Genomic DNA, 18,428 nt, shown 5'->3' on the forward strand with positions numbered 1-18,428 from the left:
TCTAACTTTCTAATGAAATCTCCCCTGGTAATGAATCTGGATTTTATTTATGTTCTGGTGCTCTCAAACTACGCCCTGGAGATAAGGGTGTCTGTCCACTAAAGCGGAGCGAAAGAAACAGCAGAATACCAGTGGTCGTCGTGACGTGACACGCTCTTATAATGAGCGAATGCCATTTTGGTGTCTGTACCTTGCATCAAATAAATACTTTTTGTTTCTTACAAACATTTTTTTGACACTTCAGTTGGCCTTCACTGGTTGGATTTTTATTGGCGGTCAAGCTGTAGATCATGGGTACACAGGAGTTGCAGTGGTGGACACGAGAAGTGAGTTATTTATTTTACCTGGCTATTAAGATAGCCAGGTAAAATAAGAGAGCTGCTGATATAGATAGGTTAATTCCAATGTCTTACAGTCACCTTAATGATGGTCAGATGGATAGCCAGTCCTATATTAAAAATCAAACAGAATGACAACACATTATGGTGCGTTGAAAACTAAGGAAAATATTCCGTGCATATTTACGCAAAGCTTAACGCAATTATTTTCTTGCATTATTCACTTATCGACTCAGGAAAATTAACATGTTTTTCTTGGTAAAACCATAGTTTTATAACAATAACAAAATAGGAGGCTTGGGAAGAAACTAGCATTGAAGTTGTCATCTGTTAAGTTTTTAAACCTAATTTTAAGTTTGCCTGTTCTAAGCTCCGCCTCAATAGAACAGCGCCCTTTTTTTTCGGGGAAAAAATGCATTGAACTGCATACCTACCCTACGGGGACCCGGGACAGGGTAGGTTATGTGGGGCTCACCAAGTCAGTAGGACAAGGCATACCTACCCACTAAAAAGACCCCGGTGCTCCGTCATTCGCCTTAAGTGGGAAGGAACTGTGGGATTCCGGACAAAGCCTTCACTACCACATGACAGTCCCTCCCGGCGATTGCTCGCCCACACGGCGGGCCAGTGGAACAGCGCCCTAAGCCAAGTTATAAAAGTTCAGAAGTTTGATTAATTTGCCTATGCAAAGGCCCGTTAGGAAAAAAGCATTTGACAGAACGCGTTAGATTGAGTTTCGTTCCACATTTATCATGTTTTCAAGATTTATGGAAAAATTAAAGTGAGTTGAGGAGACTTCATTAGTTTATCAGTGTTTCTTCCTTGAAGTTCCAAAAAGACTTTTATTAAGCAGGATTAAAATAAAGAAAAAAATTAAGAAATAAAATTAACGAGTAAACACAACACGTCCATAAGTCATAAGTAAAACATAGGGAAAAGAAGAATAAAAAGAACCAAGAAAGTCAAAATAGACTCTTCGTTCAATAGTTCTGAGTTTAACTAACCATCATAATATTCAGATTAATAGTGACTAAACTTCCTTGTAAATCGAAATACAGTATCTGAATAAGTAAAGTCGTAGTATCTGTGATTTTATAAAATCTACTATTTAGTAAACCAATGCCTAATCCAAAAAATACTCGTACTTCAAAGGGCTAATGTAATCAAAATGCAAATCATGCTTTAATTAAGTTCATAAAACAAATTGAAGTCTTTTTAATGCAAATACGACATCAACATGTGTCCCAAAGAAAAAATGCTAATCGTACGTTTAAAATATTCCTTTTTATACACCAGTAAAAGGTTTTGACCACTCTGCGGTTGCAGGAATAATGGAATAACACTAAAGGTGGACACACAAATTAACAATCTTTTGTAACATTCGGATATAGCGCATCGTTCGTTCGTTTCAGCCAAATGACGTCCATTGCTGGACAAAGACCTCCCCCAAGGATTTTCCTGGACTTCTCTGGCAAAGGCACTGTGCACTGTTTGTCTTTTAAATAATTTAAACAAACCAATGTAAATAAAGGTGGTGACGATTTAACTCAGTTTCTAAGTTAGATTTTTCAAAAGCAAATAAATCAACTCAATTTTTATTTTTGCGAAGATGTGAGATGGATCAATAAGGAAAATATATTGATATAAATTGTAATATTATTATTAATGTTAAGGCTTGGTATTTCTGCTAAAGTAGGTATTTCGCGCTGTCAAAATCTGCGCGCGCAATACTTCGCCGAAGACAGCGCGCCAAAGAGCTCTCGCGGCTACACAGTATAGAAATACGCAGTTGGTTAGGTTAGGTTGACTTCCTTCCGTTCAAGCGTCACCACTTTCTAATACAAATCATATCCAAGTGATACAAATTAAAACAACTTTCAAAATTTTTGGGAATATATTTTAGAATCGAATAAATATAGAATATAACTGCCAAAGTCAACAGGTTCAAAGAGGCGTGGCGTCACCCGACCTTCCGGAAGTTCCGCGCCGGCTAAAAGAATTTTAAGATTACGTCACCCGACCTATCGGTAGATCCTCGGGATCTTGAGCGATTGGAAAAACATTTTATGATCAGTTACTCGTAGTAGCGATTATTTAGAGCTTGGATAATAAATTATAGTTGTTGCAATTCACAAAACTTTGCATGTGGTTAATTACATTAATCAGTACACGCATCAATTTTGTTCAGTCTTTTTGTTTATTAATAAATTAAAATATCATACTAAAATTACATACATATTTGTTTGTATTGGTCTGGGTGTTTTCTTTCCATAATTTATGTATAACGTATATACGGGGCTCTGTATCGAAAATCACTATGAGCAATGAGCATCACACACTGTTACCTGGAGTGCATTACCGCAGCAAATTTTTTATAAATGTTGTGCTTTAGAGAGTCGAGAGTATAGCAGATAATTAGTCCATCGTGAGCAGAAAGAAGAACGGTCATCTGTGACCCAGGCCCGACAGAAACGAGACATACCTCAGTTTTTTTGTTATGTTTTAATTAGTTAAATTATATATTTTTTATATTCGAAATCTATGTATAACACCAAAATATTACCCTTTGTTTTTGTTTAGGCGTTATACAAAAACTAATACAAAATGCCTATTTATCACCAAAATTGGTAAATGTATGTACCTAAATGTCTATTACAGCTGCTATTGAATGTATCTAGGTGACCTGGAGATACAGCCGGATTATACAGGGTGGAAAAAATAATAAGTTACAAAATCCAAAAATTCAATGTTACCAGCTTTCATAATCTGTACCCTATTACTGGTACCATTTGAAAGAGCTTGTGAAGCACTTTCAGAATCAGTAACTAGTTTTTCGATATCTTGTATAGTTTAGAAATAATCGAGTGAGATCATTTATCGTTCCATTTGTATAACCACCCTGTATAATCCGGTTGTATCTCCAGGTCACCTAGATACATTCCATAGCAGCTGTAATAGACATTTAGGTACATACATTTACCAATTTTGGTGATAAATAAGCATTTTGTATTAGTTTTTGTATAACGCCTAAACAAAAACAAAGGGTAATATTTTGGTGTTATACATAGATTTCGAATATAAAAAATATATAATTTAACTAATTAAGACATGACAAAAAAACTGAGGTATGTCTCGTTTCTGTCGGGTCTGGGTTTTTTTTGTATGGGGCGTGACCGTTCTTCTTTGTCCACTAATAGCAAAATTCGTTCAAATTATAGTTTTAAAGTTATTGGCTAGAAGATTATTTTATCTTGCAGCTTAGACCTTTAGCTACAGACCTTAGACAGTATTTTTGAAACATTCTTACGCATGGTGGAGGGAGGGACGCTCTAGAGCAGTGGTTCTTAACCGGTGGTCCGCGGACCACTGGTGGTCCCTGGAGGCATTCCAAGTGGTCCACGATGTGCACTTGCACACCTTGGTCAAAACCACTTTTAACTGATTTTTGCAGTCAAACTGGTTTTGACCGATTATGAGGTGGTCCCTGACAAGACAGAAATTTGGTAAAATGGTCCCTCATGACTTAAAGGTTAAGAACCACTGCTCTAGAGACTCAAAACTACAAGGATACACATGAACTCCAGTTTTAAATCCGTTGATATCTGCTGCATCTGCCATGTTTTTGGCTATAAGATTCTTCTATCTTACGGCTTAGACCTTCAGCTACAGACCTTAGACAGTATTTTTGTGAAAATTCTTACGCATGGTGGAGGAAGGGACGCTCTAGACACTCAAGTCTACAAGGAGTCACATCAACTCCAGTTTTAAATCCGTTGACATCTGCTGCATCTGCCATCTTTTTGGGTAGAAGATTCTTCCATCTTGCAGCTTAGACCTTTAGCTACAGACCTTAGACAGTATTTTTTATTATTTATTTGTGTCAGTGTGCTCTTCTAAAGAGTGTAAGACGATTGTATGTAGGTACTATTAAAATGTAATTTTAACTCATTGGTTTTGTATCATATTTGAGGAATGTACTATGTATCATGAGTAGAGTCTTCGTTTAAAAGGATGCGAACGATTTAAATTTCAATAGGTAGACAAAATTGATAATTCTTAATTATCAAAAATTTAAGCTTTCTCCAGTAACACTGATATTATTATATTGTGACTCATCAAAGTCATCATTGTCAAAAATATTGACAAATCGCGAACTGTCACGGCCAAAAAACTGACACGCGTCCGTCCTCCGTAAGCGCCACCGCGCGACTGATTGAGATTGTCCAAGCCGTCATGGACGATTTTTTCCACATTTTTTAACATAGTAACTAAATAAGACGCAATATAAAAATTTCATCCGTTAAAAGCCCTCAAGTTATTTCTGAACTTTAGTTTAGTAAAAGATTTAGAATCTCAAATCGCTTATTTTAAAAATAAAACCATAAATAGAAAACGAATAGAGGTAACTTTGGGAATATATTCTATCGAGTCAACTTCATCAAATCGTGTTTCCATCCGTTAATAGCCCTAGAAAATATCCTCAACTACGCCCAATAAAAATCTTAGCCTTTAATTTTACTGTTTAGTACCTCAAAAATGAAAAATGAAAACCTCATTTTCGCCATTTTCTCTGCTACCCGGCCTTAAACATTAGCAATAGGTACCTACTCGCCGTTATGAAGTAGGTAGTCTTCGGTCAATAAAACAGCACATAAATATAATTTACTCATAACTAATTTCCTGGTACAAGAAAGTAATCGAATCTGTAATCACCTTTTTAGGAATAATCTTTTCAAATTCACGCTTTTAAAATGTTTTTATTCCCATTACAGTTTATATTTATTTTATTAACATAGATCTTTTCAGCAGCATTTAGACATACTTATTTTATTTTTGCGAAATTTCACAAGACTACAGCACATCAGATAGATTATTGTTTGTGGAAATTCGCTCCAATTACAACTGCTTAAGACTTCAAATTGATTGATTACCTTGATGTGCGGTCGTCTGTACATGACCTCCCTTTTTCTGTCGGTTAAACTTAGCAAAAGTCGTTTTTCTCTTCAGGCCACACGGTCTTCTCGATCCAGCACATGAAGCTATGATGGGAAACATTGGTGTACACGCCAGGCAGGTTTGGTATCCCGCATTTGATGCCGAAACTGGTGATCCCGGCGACGTAGTGGAAAATGTGGGTATTGTCCATAGGCATGGGTTGTCTGATCTGCAGTGGACCTCCGGAATCGCCCTGGGAAAAAAAATTGAATAAGTCAAAGTACACGATGCGTTGCGGCGGCGCGGTGCGACGCCAGAGCGGTGTCACTGCGTCGTCTTACATAGAAATATCTGCGGGCACACTAGCGGCACCTAGCGGTGTGGCGCGTGATTCAGCAAAATCTTTGCGGTGCGTTGCCCCAACTAATTTAAAAAATAAATGGGTAAATGCATCCCGCATAATTTATAATTACTTTTACCTGCCGCAGATTGCATCCAGGACGGCAGATCCTTAGGAGAAATGGCATACTTATCAACTCGGAAAGGGATCGTTACGTCCAGTAATCTTTGAATGAGACTCCCTATTGCAATGCATACTCTCACGCACTTGCCGCCTGCTTTTTGCGATGACAAAAGAGTATTGTGTAATTTTCTAACTTTTTTCTTTTCATTTGCGATGTGCATAAACAAAAAAGGACTTTATATTCAGAGAATACAGTCCACAGACGAGCTGACTCTTACCTGACAGGCATCGATGCCTCCCTCTAGTTTTCCGGCGCAAAACTGATGCTCCACCAGACCCTTCGGCCATTTTCTATTGTTTCGGCCTCGAACGTACTTCTTGCAAGTTTCTACACCGTAGACATCCACCTCGGCATATCTGAGATATTTCGATGCCGAATCTGCGAAAAAAATTAGTTTTTACTCCGAATACTTACCTAAAAGAAACAGAGAACAATTTATGCGAGGAGTATTTATCTTTCTTGTACTTGTAAATGCTAAAGCATTTGTCACGTTGGATGTGGTCTGCGGTCAGTTTGCGATCTGTGCTCGCGCTCGCACGGTCAGATCGCATCAACACAAAATGTATATAGACCGACAATGTTCATACATGATGCGTGCTGCGTTCACTTTGCCCGACCGCAGAACAGATCGAGTGTGGCAAATCCTTAAATGGCTCCAAACTGTGCATTCGTTACCTTCGTTAGTGGTTACTTTGCCCCATCCAGTAATGTTGGCCACCTCACCAACCAAATATCCGCTCCACAGACAAGCAGGTCGAATGGTCAAGGTCATTTTAACTTCCTCCTCCAATCTTATCAGCCCTATATCATTGTACTTCTGAAGCGGATTCTTTCGATACTCGTCCATCACCAAAAATTCCTTTATTTTTACATCCTTGTATCTAGTTCTGTTAGTGTCCTGGAAAAATGTAAGTTTTTCAAAATACCGTCTTAATACCAATGTATTATTTAGGTAATGGACATTTCGATCTAATATAGTATACCAGTGGTCCGCAGTCCCAGCTACCTATTTCCGTTTTTTCTGTCCTCTCATCAATAATGATTCTTTGTGATAGAATGAGACGACATGACCAAAAAAGACCTGTGGTTGACTGGCAGATAATGCCACCTGGCATTATGTCCGCCACTGTACAGTTGTATGTGCAAAAGTGTAAATAAATAAAATAAATAAATTAATAAAATGGGTAGCTGGTCTGGAACTGTGGCCAATAAGTACGTAGCTCAGAGTAGCTCGGTGATACTAGTAAGAGAGCACTTGCTCAGTGGTTAAACGGAAATTTTAACAAACCAGTTAATTAAAATTAATATCTTTAATAAATTAATGAAACTTACATATAAGAAAACGCTGCCGAACCTAACCATTTTGGGATCAAAATACTTCAGAGGCATCCTTCTGGAAGCCAGCCTGCAGTGTGCAGCGGTTAGGGTAAACATTGGACTGATCAGGGTGCTACCGCACATCCACTTCATGCCCCCATCTAATGTTACCCAGCCAACAGCTCCCTAAAAATAACCAAATCATTAATGTCGATTTGTGGGAGGCTCCCAAGGATTTCCACAAAGAACGTTCCTGAGCCGCCCGCATCCAGGCACCTCCCACGATCTTCACCAAATCTTCATTCCTAGGGGGGGGGGGAGCTGCCCACACTACGTCTTCCGGCTCGATAACTTTTCTGCCCCTGCGGCCATCAACTCTGCGAGCTATGTGCCCCGCCCACTGCCACTTGATTTTAGCGATTCTGCGGGCTATGTCAGTCACTGGTTCTCCTGCACTCCTCCATAGTCAATACTACTCGAAAAAAGCTTACATTTTGAGAGAAAGAGAGTATGAAGCATTTAATAAACTGGTATATTACCATATGCGGAAAGTCACCCTGCAAGGCTTTTGCTCCTCCAAAAATTTCCGAAGTGTCATCAGGCGAATTTTCCTTGCCTGTAAAAGAAAGAAAGAAACATTTATCACTATGAACATCACAGAATACAAAAAAAAGAATAAAAAGAAAAAAAGACAGAAATAGCATTTAAAATATTACAAGAAAAGAAAAAGTGAACTGAACAGTGCCACCCTGTCGAAACAGCGATGCCCATCGCAATGGGACCACACACGGGACTGGCCGATCTTAATTAAAGCCCGGTCTGTGAGCACGTAGAATTTTCATAGTCATACTCATAGTCGGCCGTTTGGTGTAGTGGTTCAGAACGGATTACTATGCCGAGAGGTCCCGGGTTCGATTCCCGGCCGGGCAGAAATTGAAATGATGAATTTTAATTTCTGTGACGGGTCTGGGTGTTACTATGTATAATATGTATGTATTTAAAAAAAAAGTATATAAGTAGTAAAATCAAAATCAATCAAAATCAAAATTATCTTTATTTGTTTAGACTAATTAAATTAGTTCTTGCAAATCGTCAAATGCTCTTAAGGAGCCTATACATGTCTCATTCTTTTTTTGCCCTACCAGCGCTTCGAGACAAACATTTGGCAAGTGCTGAGAAGAAGCGCCGCAACAAACTCAGTCACCACTGTCTGCCGGTTTAAAAATATAAAAAAGTAGGAAGTTACATACATTCAGAAGCAAGTTACTTACCACGCGCTCCCGTTGATAGAAGGTGGCCTTTAAGACGCCCATCTAGCACGAGACCGCGTGGCAGTTTTGAATATATTTCTTTAGTGCCGTGCTAATTTCTAGGTTAATTGTTGCGTTTTGATACATATATTTTATGTCAGGTATATCTTTCCTTGACCAGTCCCCGAAGGCAGCGCCTGTTCACAGACATGACGTGTGAACCAGCCATCGCTTCACTCGACCATATTATAGGGAATGTAACGACCCGCCTCACACGCCACTACCCCAGAGACATTTTAGTGAGCATGACAAGTCTAAGATATCCTTCTGGCTAAGTGCCAGATATAAAACTATTTAGGAGACAAGGCAAGAAAACTCTAGAGAGAAAAGCAAGGCACCATAACAAAACCGTGTGGTAGTTTTAAATAAATTGTATATACTTATATTTAGTGCCGTGCCACTGTCTAAGTTGATTGTTAATTGTTATGTTAAAAAATTTAAGGTAGGTATATCTTGTCTTGACCAGTCCCCGAAGGCAGCGCCTGTTCACAGACATGACGTGTGAACCAGCCATCGCTTCACTCGACCATATTGTAGGGAATGTAGCGACCCGCCTCACACGCCACTACCCCAAAGACATTTTAGTGAGCATGACAAGTCCAAGATACCCTTCTGACTAAGTGCCAGATATAAAACTATTTAGTAGACAAGGTATGAAAACTCCAGACAGAAAAGCAAGGCACCATAATATAATAGAAAGAGATGGCAACTAATGTATCTATACAATTAATTAGGTACATTGTGAGAGCCTGAGAGACTTATTTCCAAGGTAATTTATCATTAAGGTAATCATTTGTAGTGTAATAAGCTTTTTTTAGTAAGTGTTCTTTAACTATACTTTTAAATTTATTAGTGGGTAGTTTTTTATAGTCTTCAGGAACTTTGTTATAATAGTGAATACTCTGTCCCATAAAAGTACCATATACTTTTTGAAGTCTAAGATTAGGTATAGCTAATTTATTTTTGTTTCTCGTGTTAAAGTTGTGAACGTCGCTATTTTTCAAGTATTTATTTATATTTTGGTGAACAAATATAATACAATTTAAGATGTATTGTGAGGCGGCCGTGAGAATACCAATTTCTTTAAACTTCTCCCTAAGGGATGCTCTTGGTTTCAATTTATAAATGGACCTAATAGCTCTTTTTTGTAGGATGAATATAGTTTCAAAATCAGCTGCCTTTCCCCATAGCAAGATTCCATATGATAGCAGGCTATGAAAGTAACTAAAGTAAACTAAGCGAGCTGTTGGAATATCAGTTAGAGATCTTATTTTCTTAATTGCAAAAGCAGCTGAGCTAAGCCTACTTGCTAGAGCTGTTATATGGGGTCCCCACTGAAGTTTAGAGTCCAGTGTAAGTCCCAAAAATATCGTCGTATCCACAAGCTCAATTGTATCATTATTCAATATTATTTGGGTATCAACAGATTTTACGTTGGGCAGAGTGAATTTAATACATTTTGTTTTTTTAGCATTGAGCTGCAGATTGTTTGCGGTGAACCAACTTAGAACTCTTGATAGTGCATCATTTACATCGTCAAAGTTAGCCTTGTTTCTATTAATATTAAAAATCAAAGATGTGTCGTCGGCAAATAATACGATTTCACAGGAGTTCTTTACAAATGATGGAAGATCATTTATATAGATGAGAAATAATAATGGACCCAGAATGGACCCTTGAGGAACTCCCATTTTTACGGGTGACCCACATGAAATAGTTCCGTTTATATCTACTCTTTGAATCCTGCCACTGAGATACGATAGAATTAATGAAAGTGCTGAATCCCTGACTCCGTAATATTCTAGTTTTCGAATTAGCGTTTGATGTTCAACACAATCGAAAGCCTTTGATAGGTCGCAAAACACCCCTAAGGCATTCTGAGAATCCTCCCAAGCCCCAAAAATATGTTTGAGGAGAGTAGCACCAGCGTCGGTAGTGGAACGACCCTTAGTAAAACCATACTGTTCACTATGAAAAAGTTTATTTAAAGTGAAATAGATCGTAAGCTGTTCTTGTATAATTTTCTCAAAAATTTTACTTAAAGCTGGTAAGATTGAAATTGGCCTAAAATTACCAGGGTCGAGCCTGCTGCCAGACTTAAAGAGCGGCAGAACTTTGCTATGCTTCATAAGGTCCGGGAAGACCCCCTTATCCACACAGTTGTTAAATATAATTGCCAACTGTGGGGCAATGATGTGGATAATATGCTTGACTACCTTCACAGAGATTCCCCATAGATCAGTAGTATTTTTTACATTTAGCATATTAAAAGCTTTTATAATATCCAAAGGAGTGATGTGTTTAAAGGTAAGTTGTGAGTTACAGGGAGCTACATTATCTTTAAGGATTAATTCAGCCTCAGTAGATGAGGAGTTCAAGTTTGCAGTGGTAACAAGTGGTATGTTGGAGAAGAATTTATCAAAAGCGTCTGCTACTTCTTTGTCCGTATTAATTGAACAATCATCTATTTTGAGTGCAAATTCACTGTCACGCGGCTTAGTTTTGCCAGTTTCATGATTTATTACATTCCATGTCTCTTTTATTTTATTATTGGCGTTGTTTATTTTATCTCGTATATACAGAGATTTAGCCAAGTAGCAAACTTTTTTAAACATTTTAGAATATTTTTTGACATGGTCTTTAAAAGATAAACTATTATTGTACCTTTTCATACCGTATAACTCATATAATGTATTTCTGCTCTTGTGAATACCTATAGTTGCCCAGTCACTAAATTTCGAACGTTCCTTTGGTTGAATTTTTTTCGCAGTAAAGACTTTCTTGTACTCATTTTTGATGCAGTCAAATAGATTACTGTAAAGTGCCTCTGGATCACCCTCGGTGTATGGAACAAGATGCACTTTATTACTTAAATTATTCTTGAAATTTTCTAATCGACCACTTGTAATAGGTGTACAAATAATTCGTTTTTGAGTATTATCATTATTTAGAGTGGTACATTTTAATGAAACTAATTGGCCACAATGATCAGAAGTTAACTTGTTAATAATTGATTTTCTTTCGGGAACACAATTACAAAAAATGTTATCTAAACAGGTAGCCGTTGTATCTGTTATTCTTGTCGGCTCCATGAATTGGGCATGTAAATCAAAAGATTTAAAAAGAGTTAGCAGTCTCATACTCATGGATGAGCTTTCCATCAAGTTAACGTTAAAGTCACCACAAACTAAGATTTTTTTATTTTTGTTGCTGACCTTATTAAGGGCATCTTCCATAACCGCCTCAAATACACTAAAGTCACCAGAAGGTGGTCGATACACGCATAATACAATATATCTCTCAAGCTCCACACAAGAAATTTCAATAACTCGCTCAACCGAAAGCCCTACTACGTCATGTCGTCCCTTGCATTTTAAATTATTATTAATAAATATTACAGATCCACCGTGAATAGCAGATTTTCGAAAAAAAGCACTAGATAATTGATAACCATCAATATGAAAGGAACCTTCTGCCTTTTTTAGCCAATGTTCAGTAATACAAATGACATTTACATTATGGCTTTTTAAAAATAATTCTAATTCTAGATCCTTGCCGGCCAAACCCTGGATATTTTGGTGAACAATATTAAACATGGAAGGGCTGGCCTTTGTCTGATGTCTTAGTTTAAACTACTAGTACTAGTAGGCACTATTACATTATTACTGCTAGTATTTTTTATACTATTGTCATGATTAAAAATACAATTAATATTGTATGCTAACAAAGTAGCTAATTGTGATCTTAAATTATGAGGCAGGTGTATAGGGCTGCCAGTCAATTGTTTATCAATAAATTTATTTGTGTCGAAAAACACAAATTTTTCGCTGTGACGTTGACATAAATTAAATATTTGAGTATTCAATAAGTGAATACTGTTATTCCTCTCCTTTGAATAATTTCTACAGAAGGGCAAGGCACACAAAATTACTTTTTTAACATCAAGATGGCAGAGAGAAGAGAAGTGGTGAATAACATTTCTTTTGTTAAAACTCTGTGAACTTCCTAATACAAGAACTAGTATAGATTCCCTATTTAAGTTACTTTGTTGTAGGCTATTCATTATCTGGTCAAAAGAAGCATCTGGCATACAATTATTCAAAACATTGCAGTCAATTTTTTTGTGTAACAGTGGCCCATAACCTATCCCTAGACTGTCTGATAGTATAACGACATTTCTAGATGGTTTTGACAATGATGGCCTAAGGCAAACATTAGGTTGATGCTTTTTTGGCAATTTACATGTAGTTAATTGCAAAAGATTATTTGCAGCCAGGATATGTTCTTTGATTTGTTCCTGGGCAGAGTGGTATTTAGAAGATAGAAGTTCTAAAGACTTATGTAAATCACCAATATCAGCCTCCAGCCGCTCAATGTCAGAGGCATGATTTGACCTACTTTCCACTAATTTATCATGATAAATTTCTAAAGAATCAATTAAATCTAAGCGTTTTTTCCTCAGTGAGATATTTTTATAAAAGACTGCTTGCTTCTTTATTAATTTTTTAGTTTTTGTAATATACCTATTGATTTTGATATATTTTTTTAACTTGTTCTTGCTTGAAAATTCAAATCTCTGGTCTCTAGTCCCAAGATGGCCAGTTTTACAGGACAAGTTCATGTCTGAAGCCGCTTCGTGACCTCCGGGGCTCCCAATCAGTTCATCGTACAAACTAAGTGTGTGAGCGAACTCCTGTTGTTTTTTGTCATCTTCGAGGTGCATAATGGTCTTGTTGGCATCCCGCAGCTCTGCCTCCAATTCATGATTGCGAGTCAGGGCCTGCTCGTAGACATTACTGCACTGGTCAAATGTGCTGATGGTGTGTAGCAGGCTATCCCGGTGCTCGGAGACTTCCTGGTAGCGAGTGTGCAATTCAGCCAAATCTTTCTTGAGATGAGTGTTTTTGTTTATAATACTCTGGATATCATCTTCACTCTCCTCTCTCTCCCTGATAAGCTGATTACAGGTTTCTTGACTCAATTTTAGTTCTTCGAGTGCCCTCTTGAGTTTTAATTCTGTATTTTGTGCGGCTGCCTTGCGGGTAAGCATGATGTGAAATTGACCTCCGCTGAAAATTATCAAAGAAGGTGTACAATACAAGTTATAAAATATAACTTAGTTTTGAAATAATCTAATCTACCAGGGCTATATTAATTAGTCAAAAATTTGACTGTGTTTCTTTTAAATATTATTATTAAAAATATTTCTAGTTTGATAATCATAAAATATGAAGATTTTGAATCAATTACTAAATTATTTTAGTTTGAGGGTAATTAGTTATCTAATTTAAATTTCAATAATGCGTGTTATGATTTCCCTGGGATAGAACAAATTACAGGCAAAGTTTTATAATAGCCATAAAGGTAAAAGTAATAAAGTTATAAAGGTGTTAAACTGTTGTGACAGTTGGTTTCAATATCACTTTGCTCTTGTTCAATTTCAAGTAAAATTTAATTATGAACACCGTTATATGCAATGATTTCCTCGAATTAGAGGTGTGTCAGATATAATATTATTAAACAACTAAGAAACTAAAAAGGACCTATGAGTTTATGCAGTACTTTGTTTACAAGTTGAGGTTAGGCTCAATTACTAGATATTTTATTATTTGAGACACTAGGCTCAGTATTAGAAATATAGTCCTAATTAACATTTAACTTAATTCTAAATAAAGATTATGAAAACAATACTCCCCTGTTTTAATTAATTGTTGTAGGTATTGACGATTTTTCAAAATCGTCATGTCATGTCACTGGCCGGTAAATTTTTCCTTCATTATTTCGTTGCAGTTATGGGTTGAATGCTTGATTTTTGTGGTAATTTCACTAAACTAAGTTTTAATGTGTTGATTTACAATGATTTACACTTGAAAAATACAATTAAATATTAAAATTAATGTAAAATAGATAAGAGCTGTCCTAACTATATATCCGTTAAGCTAGCACCCATAACACAATCATATTAATTGCTTACTTTGGGGCTAGATGGCGCTGTGTGAGATTGTCCAAAGATATTTATTATTATTATTTTGTCCAATGACCCCAAGCTACCCATCCTTATCGCTCGCACGTAATTATGTTGTTGTTGTGCGATCGCACACTCACTGCGGGCACCCGTCGCACAGTTGCGACTATAGTTAACTCGATCGGGTTGTACTATAACCATTTATAATAAAAAAAATCCTTACATTTTAACCGATTTCTTTCTCGATCGATCTCCTCGATCTTGTAACGCCACATGTATTCCTCGCATTCTAGAATAAAGAAATGTATTATGTTAGCACTGGTAATGATCTAAAACTATTTTTCTCTCTTTAAAATAAAATTGCACCACCTTAACTTTAACCGGTATTTAGGTGTGGAGTTTGACAGACTTTTGAGTTAAAGTTTCGTTCGTTCGTTTCAGCCAAAATTAAATAACGTCCACTGCTGGACAAAGGCCTCCATCAAGGATGGCCGGTCCTGCGCCGCCCGCATCCAGAATTAATCAGAAGAATTCAGAACTGATAAGTTAAAGTATGATGGTGCAACTCAGAGTTAGTATGGCTTGATTAAAGCTTATTAATGGCTTACTTATGGCACTGACTCTTCTGTTAGTTCTAATGATATTTGGAAGTGGGTGAGGATACTTCTCGTAATTGCAAGGATCATCTTTTTTTTCTTCAGAATCGTAGTCAGGTTCGTCGGTGATCGGTTGTATTCCTTCTCCGTCGTCACCCTGAAACATGTTTTTTATACAGAATAAGGTTCGTTCGTTCGTTCGTTTCAGCCGAAAGACGTCCACTGCTGGACAAAGGCCTCCCCCAAGGACTTCCACAAAGACCGGTCCTGCGCCGCTTGCATCCAGGTACCTCCCGCGACCTTCACCAGATCGTCGGTCCACCTAGTGGGAGGCCTGCCCACGCTACGTCTTCCAGCTCGTGGTCGCCACTCAAGAACCTTCCTGCCCCAGCGGCCATCAGCTCTTCGAGCTATGTGCCCCGCCCACTGCCACTTGATTTTAGCGATTCTGCAGAACAGAATAAGGTAGGTGACCGCAATCGCACCTGATGTTAAGTGGGATGCAGTCTAGGATGGTACATATCTGCCCTGTAAGTGCCTATTCACAATCCCCTTAAAAAAGCGGATCATAGTGTTCAGGAAAGACAGCAGCAGGCAGCGAATTCCAGTTGCCAGCTGTTCGTATCGCAAGAGTTATCGAAACGCATAGTGCGAGCTGGTGGAAAGTCGAAAATGTAGTATATTTAGTAATGTATTTATAAATACATATTTTATTAATCTATGATTTAAACTAAACATAATTAAGTACAAAACTTAAAATACGTACTGGACCTGCTCTTTCATCATCCTCACCACCTGATCCATCTGTAACTGGTGGAGTTGTAATCCCAGGAATCTGAAAATTTGTATTATCTATTAAGCCAATTAATAGATCACACAACAAATACTATTACTATTATTTTGTCGGGAATCGAACCCGCGACCTCATAGCCCGTACTATAATAGCCCGTTACGAACTATTCTATTACATCAAACGACCGACTAATATAAATATTCGGTGTAGGTCTTCATTGGTTAGGCCATTAGCGATGGCTAGTCAAAGTTACAAAATGGCGACTCTAATCATCTCTACCGAAAGATTACAAGAAGTTGCTTACGAGTATGTTCCAAAATACTGGTAAAAATTGAAAATATATTTTTGATTTTCATTTGATTTTCATAAATTGGTACTCACAGAACTTGTACTTATTGTTGTGCTAGGAGTCACTGTAGTCAAACGAGGCTGTAACAGAAAAAGTGTTTTATTAACTTTTTTTTTTTCACATTTTGTCACTTTAACAATTTAACAAAGCTGCAAGACTGCGAGCTTAAAATATACTTGTCCAGTGTTTAGTTCATAATTAAATTAAAAATGTTAATAAATAAAACATATCATTAATTTTAAACTGTCGTGCCCTGCGTGCGCAAACAACTGCACGCAGGAAGATTTAATGAAGGCTACTGACAACGCCACTCTTTTGGCGGAGTTTTGGGCAACGCTGTGTAGGTTTGTTGTTCACACGATAAGAAGAAGAAGAAGAAGAAGAATTTTAAACTTACCGTGGTTTTCTGATCGCTTTCCTCGGACTGAAAAATATAAGTATCATTTAGTAGGTACTTATGTGTTAATGGTAGGAAAACTAAAACCGAATAGATATACTATAGATTTTTTTATTTACTTACCTCTAAATCCAATCCGTCAATCACTAACAGAACCAACGGTGTCTGAAAATTCAGAAATAAACTTATATGTTACAATCAAAACTCATAATCGGTCAAAACCACTTTTGACTGCAAAAATCAGTAAAAAGTGATTTTGACTGATGCCCTTGGTCAAATCACTAATGACTGATTTTTTCAGTCAAAAGTGGTTTTGACCAGAGACGTTAGTCAAATCCACTTCTGAGTGTAAAAAATTAGACTAAAGTGATTTCGCCTGTTTTAAAATTTTACCAATCAGTCAAAAATTCATACAAGCGTTATGATTAGTGAAAATTACTTGGTAACGTCAATTGACTTCACTTTACAAAGTATTCATTCGACTTTATTTTTACGTTAATTGACAGTTTTTAGTTTACTGGCACGAGCTATAAGTTACTTCTGTCTGCGTGCTATTAGCCTAAGCGCAGACCATCGATTTTTCCTCGGCCGATAGTTTAGTCGGGCAGTTGATCAGTATGGGCATGTATGGAAGTGCGCACATTACACTGATTTGATTTGGCCGATTCTTCATACAAATTAAAATCGGGCCCAACTATCGGCCAACTAAAAATCGGTGGTCTGCGCTTAATCAAGTACATAATAATATGGTTATATTATGTTTCTTACCGTGTACCGTGGGGGTGGTTGTGTGGTGGTGGTAGTCTGAAAGCATACAAAACAGGTTTTTGTACCCTTAAGTGGTCCAGACTTTGGAATAGTTGGATTAAAGGGATGACAATTATTGCACAAAATAGATAGTAACAGAAGACAATGCGTATCTCAAGCGGACGGCATTCGCTCTCGCACTGGTTTAGACTGGTTTGCTATTATTGGCGATATTGTGTCCGTAAGCGTTGTCAATGTGTGCGTTGCCCGAGCGCACTTTATATGTAGAGTGAGAGAGAGCCTTCTTCTACTATCTATTTTGTAGTTAGTGCGACAATGCTACTTGTTTAAGGGAGATTTAAAAAGAATTACAGTAATATTGAAGTCATTATTACTAATAGTGTCTATTCCGCTACTCGTAAAGATTCAAACGGGTCAATGTGGAGTCACAAATTAGATATTCCTATGTAGATCTAATCTATGTATTTTTATGCATAACAAGGCAGCTATTTAACCACAATCGCACTGGTGTTAAGTGGGATGCAGTCTAGGCTGGTACATATCTGTTTTATAATTATTATCTTTATCAATTACTTACCGGAGCTTTAGTCCGTTTTCGGGCTCTTAGTTCTGTGAAGGTAAAAAAATACTATTAAACACGAAAATAGATTCATCTTGAACTTTATTTAATTTTTATTAAATGATGATATTTAAAAATGCGTTGTTAACTGTGGCTTTTCAAAAAAATCATGCTCAACTAATATTATGTATTTTAGTAGGTAATTTGGAATAATTAAACACTTACTCTCCACTTCCTCTGGGTTAAATCCATCGTACATAGTTTCATTCTGTAAGGTAAATATTTTTTTTTAACCAACAGTATAATAGCCATGATTATTTTTACTTGTAATGGAACAGAAATGTATTACATTAAAAAAATGTTTTACTCTTATACTGATTTGTATTGTTTTATATCTAGTACCAAATATATATTTTTATCTTTCTTTCTTTTTTTATTTCTTTACTTACTTCATTCATGAGATCCCAATCGTCAAAATCTGAAAAAAAAGTATTATCACAATTTTATGGACAAAACAAGTGTGGAACTGTTAATAGAGTCAGACTCTACCAACTGGTTCTGAGTTAGGTTCCCAGAT

The 18,428-nt window shown here is 36.9% G+C and overlaps 1 protein-coding gene across 1 annotated transcript; it reads right to left on the minus strand.

The window, feature by feature from the left end:
* Window positions 1–5,075: 5,075 nt before the first annotated feature.
* On the minus strand, window positions 5,076–18,381 carry LOC135079174 (serine protease snake-like). The gene is made up of 15 exons (XM_063973763.1): window positions 18,301–18,381; window positions 18,077–18,119; window positions 17,870–17,901; window positions 17,293–17,328; window positions 16,648–16,689; window positions 16,525–16,551; window positions 16,160–16,207; window positions 15,752–15,820; window positions 14,998–15,142; window positions 14,613–14,678; window positions 7,654–7,730; window positions 7,130–7,300; window positions 6,473–6,695; window positions 6,015–6,175; window positions 5,076–5,526 (listed from the first exon to the last, which is right to left on the minus strand). Exons 1-15 carry the CDS (start codon window positions 18,307–18,309, stop codon window positions 5,320–5,322), a joined length of 1,356 nt encoding a protein of 451 aa, XP_063829833.1. The 5' UTR covers window positions 18,310–18,381; the 3' UTR covers window positions 5,076–5,319.
* Window positions 18,382–18,428: the final 47 nt, after the last annotated feature.

Source organism: Ostrinia nubilalis, chromosome 16 (genome assembly GCF_963855985.1).
Source record: "Ostrinia nubilalis chromosome 16, ilOstNubi1.1, whole genome shotgun sequence".
NCBI classification, from domain to species: Eukaryota; Metazoa; Arthropoda; class Insecta; order Lepidoptera; family Crambidae; genus Ostrinia; species Ostrinia nubilalis.